At 34.5% G+C, this 6000-nt stretch overlaps 1 protein-coding gene across 3 annotated transcripts in view; it reads left to right on the forward strand.

Annotated features, from left to right (window-relative positions):
* LMBRD2 (LMBR1 domain containing 2) overlaps nucleotides 1–5500 on the forward strand; it is a 31916-nt gene extending 26416 nt beyond the window's left edge. The window contains exons 17-18 of one of the 3 annotated variants that reach the window (XM_080363040.1): nucleotides 1068–1197; nucleotides 2919–5500. In XM_080363040.1, coding sequence (XP_080219166.1) covers nucleotides 1068–1197; nucleotides 2919–2979 — 191 coding nt within the window. In that variant the 3' untranslated portion in view covers nucleotides 2980–5500. Of the gene's footprint in view, nucleotides 1–393; nucleotides 469–1067; nucleotides 1200–2918 lie in introns of those variants that run through there. The other 2 variants (XM_080363042.1, XM_080363041.1) reach the window with 2 other exon arrangements.
* The last annotated feature ends 500 nt before the right edge of the window (nucleotides 5501–6000 follow it).

A 6000-nucleotide genomic window follows, 5' to 3' on the forward strand; every position in this document is an offset into this window, starting at 1 on the left:
ATCTTCAACACTTCTACTAGCTGAGGCTGGAGATTCTGGCTGGTGTCAATTACTTGATCTTCTTATGGGATACAATGATTGCAATTAGAGTAGCAGTTATCAACAAAGGGAATTTATTTAGGATATGTCTTGTGTCTTGAAGTTGGGAGCTTTAAAGATTTAAATTCACCTCTTCTAGTTGCAAGTGAACTCTCTCAGACTGGAATAATGGAATAATCAAATAAATGACCAACAAATATAAAGCAAATAATCTATCACATGAGCATATAGGTGTTCATTTAATAATGTCTATTAGCAAAACACTCCTTTGTGGATGCTCTAAACCTTGAAAAATTTTGTCACAGTGTTGATGTTTTTTATGTATTCTATGTGCTCCTGTAAACTGACAACAAGTAAGTGAAACTGAAAAAAAGAAGGAAAAAGGGAGAGGAGGAGGGCAGCTTTGAACAGGCTTTTGAGGCAACTCTGGTAGGTTTCCTCCTCCTCTTTACGAAGTTGGAAACCCAAATTTTCAGTGCTAGACTAACTGAAATTATATTAAATTATATTTTAATATTAACCATATAAATATGTATTATTCCAGCACCAAAACAATCTGTAGGTACTAGCCTAGTGAACGAGGCAGAGTGAACTGCAAAATGCCTATATTTCATTACTTCATGAGATTGCCTCGTTGAAAACAAAACCAAAACCCTCCAATTAGATTAGTTAAAGTGGGAGCTTGGGAAAGTGAATGGATAATTTATCAATTTAAAGGTAAAGTTTGCATACAACTTCTTTTTTTCTTTTTTATTTTTTTTTAAATTCTTTGCAAAGTAGATATCATACTATTTAAGGGGCAAAAGGAAAGTTATAGTTAGATTGCTTTGGAGATACAAAAATGAAATAGTACAAATTTGAGTATGTAGCCAGATTTGCTTTAATATTGAATCTACTCCAAATCATCACACTTACACTTTGAATGAGATACTGGCAAATCATTATTATGGTCTTTTATATTTTATGTCTCCACATACTCCAAGGTGTTCATAGAGCAAATGAGTCTTTCCTTCCTTTTACCTATTCAGCACTATCAAAATATACCCGATCCAATGGCAGGACTGAAAGAGATAGAATAGAACTCCTCCAGGATGCAGAACCTTTGGACTTTAATGCAGAGTCGATTAGTGATGACCCTCTTGAATCAGATGCAGGAAGGTGAGGAATCTTTGTTACTTACAATTAAATATACTAATGTCTTCTGTCTTCTGAACTATGGCAGCTATATCAGATGGTATCATAAAAATAGTTCTGAAAACAAAATTTATTGTCTCACCTAGCTCTTTTCATTTCTTTCTTTTCTCCCATGGTATGGGATTTGTTTTAGAGCCAATTGAAACGTGAAGGTTTAATATAATTTTGTGTATTGGCATAATATGAAAAATACTGCATATAAAAACGGAAGTGAAAGAACTGAAGAATGACATGTATATGTACAATAAAAGGTTTTCTATAGTTTCCTGTAAGACTTCAGAAAGCTTACTTGATTTCCCTGTACAAAGACCGTGATAAAGGGCTGCAAGAAATAAATCTGAGTATTACAAGACCAGAAGTTGCAGGAATACACCTGGGGATCCAATCTTGGAACTACTGGAGTAAATTAAAATCTGATCTTATTGAACAAGAAATCCTAGAGTACACAGCCTAGTACATCTGTAATGGAGAATTCTGTGATTCTATGGGTTTGACTGCAACACCAAATTTCCTTAATTGTGAAATAGAGTATAGCTACTAAGCTCTGCTCCTATTTGTAATAAGAAGCAGTAAATTTTATGCGTGCTTTTTTATCTAGGTATTTACAATGTAGAACCATTTAATGAGAAATAATTCTAAATTCCCTTACAAAAAGTTATAGTTTACATTATTTTTCAGCTAAAACCAGCATACCTAATCAAATTAAAAAATCATAAATGACTTATATTGTCAACAAATATTAATAAATGTCACTTCAAAAACATGCAAAGAATGCTGTTAAATGCCACTGCCAGATTTTACAGATTGATTCAGCAATCTTAGTTTGTGTCAACAACTTAACTCCTCTAATGTCACCACATTTCAAAAGTTTGTTCTTTTTAAGCACAAGAGTTTAAAGAGGAACTAGCCTAGCCATTCTCTCAGCTGTTGTCTTCTGTAGAGTGTGAAAGGGGTAGTAGTCTGCAAAAATAGCAATATGCATATATAATTCTTTTGGAGCAAATACTTTTCAAGTACAGTACCTGAAGTCTTCTGGGACCTATAATGAACTATGCAGAGTGGAACATTCTGAACTTTTTATTTAAAAAGAAAATCTGGAGCCACAGAGTTTAGTTGAGCTTTCCTCTGGCAACCTACTTTTCATTTCATAGAGGTAATAAATCAAGAATAATTGCGTATGAAGTCTCAATTCACTTAAAAAGAGCTCATGTTACATTGATTTTTACAACTAGAGCTCCTGCAATAATGACAAACATTCTAGGACAGTAAGAGCACTGTGTGCGTGCGTGTGTGTGCGTGCGTGTCTGTGCGTGTCTGTGTCACTCAAACTATTTTTTGTATTGGATATTTTGGGGATTTTTTTAAAGAGGAAAATTCTGTTCGACAAAAACATTCAACTTCTTTCCTTTGTATCAGGGAAAAAAGTTCGTTAAGGCTCCTGGTATTCATATCACTGTTTTTCTTGGTCACATGAGATTTAATTTAATAACTACTTATGAAATTCTCATGGAAACAGTAATTCAGAGAACTTCAGATCCTGTAATACATTAATACATTGAGAGTGAAGGAGTAAGAGTACAATGAAAGCTGTATGATTTCATGGGTCTTGATTTTTTTTTTTTATTTTATTTTATTTTTTTTTTACTTCCTGTGATACTTTTTCATATTTAAAATTGATTCTGCAGGTACCAGCCTGGTGGAAGATACCTGTCAATGTCTCGAAGCAAAATTTTTGATGATGTCTAAACTCCTCAAAGCTAAAGAAAATTCCTTGGAAATCTATTCCTACTTATTGCTTAGAAAATATTGTATTAATGGTATATTGCTGAACTAGAAAGAACATTTTTGTTTAGAAAAAGAATATGAAGGAACAACTATTTTGGAAATGCACTTGTATGATAACTATACTGCTTATGACAAGAATATGCTTCTTCTATTGTAGATATTGTTGTGCATCAGTGTGGGCTTTTGCGTCATTACCAAAAAGAGAAGACTGTTAATTGAGTTAATAGAGGGTAAACTTAATAAATATACCTTGAACTGTAGCACTGCAAGTTTTAGGAAGGTGATTTTTAGAAGAAGTTTTTTTATATTTTAAGAAATGTTGTGAGGGCATCTTGATGCACCCAAAGTGCAGTTATATCAATTACTGTAGTAAACACTTTATATAATTTTTCTATTTGAACTTAATTCATTTCAGTAGATTTTGGGCTAGGCATAAAGGCTTCTTTTGGCTTTAGTGGTCTTTGAATCAGACCCCATATAAGCAGGAAGATTGAATTGTAGAATCATAGAATAGCTTTTGTTGGAAAGGACGTTCAAAGGTCATCTAGTCCAAGCCTCCTGCAATGAACAGTGACATCTTCAACTAGATCAGGTTGCTCAGAGCCCCATCCAGCCCTAGCCCTGGAATGTTTCCAGGGGATGGGGCATCTACCACCTCTTTGGGCAACCTGTTCCAGTATTTTACCACCCTCATTGTAAAAAATGTCTTCCTTGTGTCTAACCTAATCTTCTTTAGTTTAAAACCATTAACCCATGTCCTTTTGCAACAGGTCCTTGAGCTTGCCTGGGTCCCTCTGGGCCTTCAGGCGTGTCAACTGCACCACTCGGCTTGGTGTCATCAAGTTTTGCTGAAGGTGCACTTGATCTCAGTGTCTGTGTCATTGATGAAGATACTAAACAGTACTGGTCCCAGTACAGAACCCTGAGGGACACCGCTTGTCACCGGTGTCCATCCAGATATTGAGCCCTTGACCACTACTCCCTGGATGCCACCATCCGGCCAGTTCCTCATACACCAAACAGTCCACCTATCAAATCCATATCTCTCCAAATTAGAGAGAAAGTTTTTGTGGGGGACAGTGTCAAAGGCTTTACAGAAGTCCAGGTAGACAACATCAGTAGCCCTTCTTTTGTTGTCTGATGTAGTCACTGTGGCCACTAGGTGGGTCAGGCAGGACTTGTCCTTGGTGAAGCTGTTCTGTCTTGAATCACCTCCGTGTCCTCCACGCGCCTTAGCATAGCTTTTAGGGGGATGTGTTCCATGATCTTCCGAGGCACAGAGGTGAGGTTGACATGTCAGTAGTTTTCAGGGTCCTCCTTTCTACTCTTTTTCAAAACAGGTGCAATGTTGCCCTTTTTCTAGTCTCCAGGGACTTCACCTGTCTGCCAGGACTTCTCAAAAATCATGGCAGGCTGTTCTTCCTAGAATTTGGCAGCATAAATTTTGGAGCAAGATGTATCGGTCAAGAAAGGCTATATTTTTTTCTTTTCTAACTGTATATGCAGATAAATGATTGTAGCATGTTTAAATGGTTGAAATTGATTATGGACCTGAGTTTCACTGTCATATGAGTGAGTCTATGTGCAATAGCAAGAATACATTATTGATTATATGATACCTGCTTAAGATTTTTACACTTGTGATGTTTGAAAATCTTGGCACACTAACGGTTTTTTAAATGTAAAAGAAATATAATGTGAAAATTGAGTTAGATGCTGAAACATTATAATTTGCACACACCTCAGGCACAGCTTCAAATTGTAGATTCTTTCATAAAAGAAGGGAAATACATAGCATGAGTAGATAATGGTAAACACTTTTGATGTTCCAAATGCCCAGGTTGCATTATGTATCTGTTTTTAAGGTGCCTGTATTTTGCAGTAAGTTCTTGCAAAAAGAATAATGCTTATTCAATTGAATGCCATTCAGAAATGCCAATTATAACAGTGTAAAAAAGCTTCACATTAATTTCACTGATGTAGATAAATTTTTAAACTGTAGTTAGTTGAAGGAATTTTCAAGTGTAATCATAAGGTAAAAGATGTGGTCAAATTCTTTTTATTGTTGAAAAATTAATTTAAAACATTGCTTGATTGCAGTTTGTCTTATGTCTTTACCACTTGAAAGTTTTATTATGTGTTGTTGCAAAGTTATGTTGAAAACTGAAAGAGAACATCTTTCTGTCTTAATTTTTTTATCATGCTTAAAAAACAGATATTCCTTAAAGCATCTGGGTATTAGTTGAAGTATATTTTCATTAGAGGTGTTCTACTAATTTTTAAAAATAGTCTTTGTTTTCTGAAGTAATTGTTGATGGGGATCTAACTACCTCCTGTGATTTAGTACATTATGTATTCTAACAGTAGTGGTATTTGTAATATATTGATCTGCCTGTTTTAAAACACTGAATTGTTACTATGAAGGAGAAAAAATACTCTATTTGTATAGAAATAATTATATTAATAAATCAGAAGACATAAAATAATCATCAGTTCTGTTCTTAGGTGAATACACTGAATGACAGCCATGCCTGCATGCATTCACGCTGAAGCAATTTCCAGATCACCTGTAAGAGGGCACTTTTTTAGTTTATTATGTGTATTATAAAAGCTTGATCAAAATCTTATGGCTGTATCAGGGACTGGAAGTCAAGAAAATGAAACTCTTTTTATTCTGTTTGTTCTTTAGCAACTTTATGTTAGCACTTATTAAATTTATTTTAGATATACTTAGAAATGCTATCCTGAATTCAGCCTTTTATAAGTCCTAAGAAATCCATCCACATCAGTGCTCTTAGACTTAATATTTCCTTTTTAAAAAATTATATCTCATTTAATTGCCCAAAATTTTATTTGTGAAAATCTTTGGATGAAATGAGGCTCAAGTTCTTTAGATCTTGAAATGTCATTACAAAGGGGTCTAATTCAGTGCTAATGAAAAAATTATAGAAGGAGTGTTTGATTTTTCTGAATGCTTGTGAA

This window comes from Nesoenas mayeri, assembly GCF_963082525.1.
Source record: "Nesoenas mayeri genome assembly, chromosome: Z".
Classification (NCBI taxonomy): Eukaryota; Metazoa; Chordata; class Aves; order Columbiformes; family Columbidae; genus Nesoenas; species Nesoenas mayeri.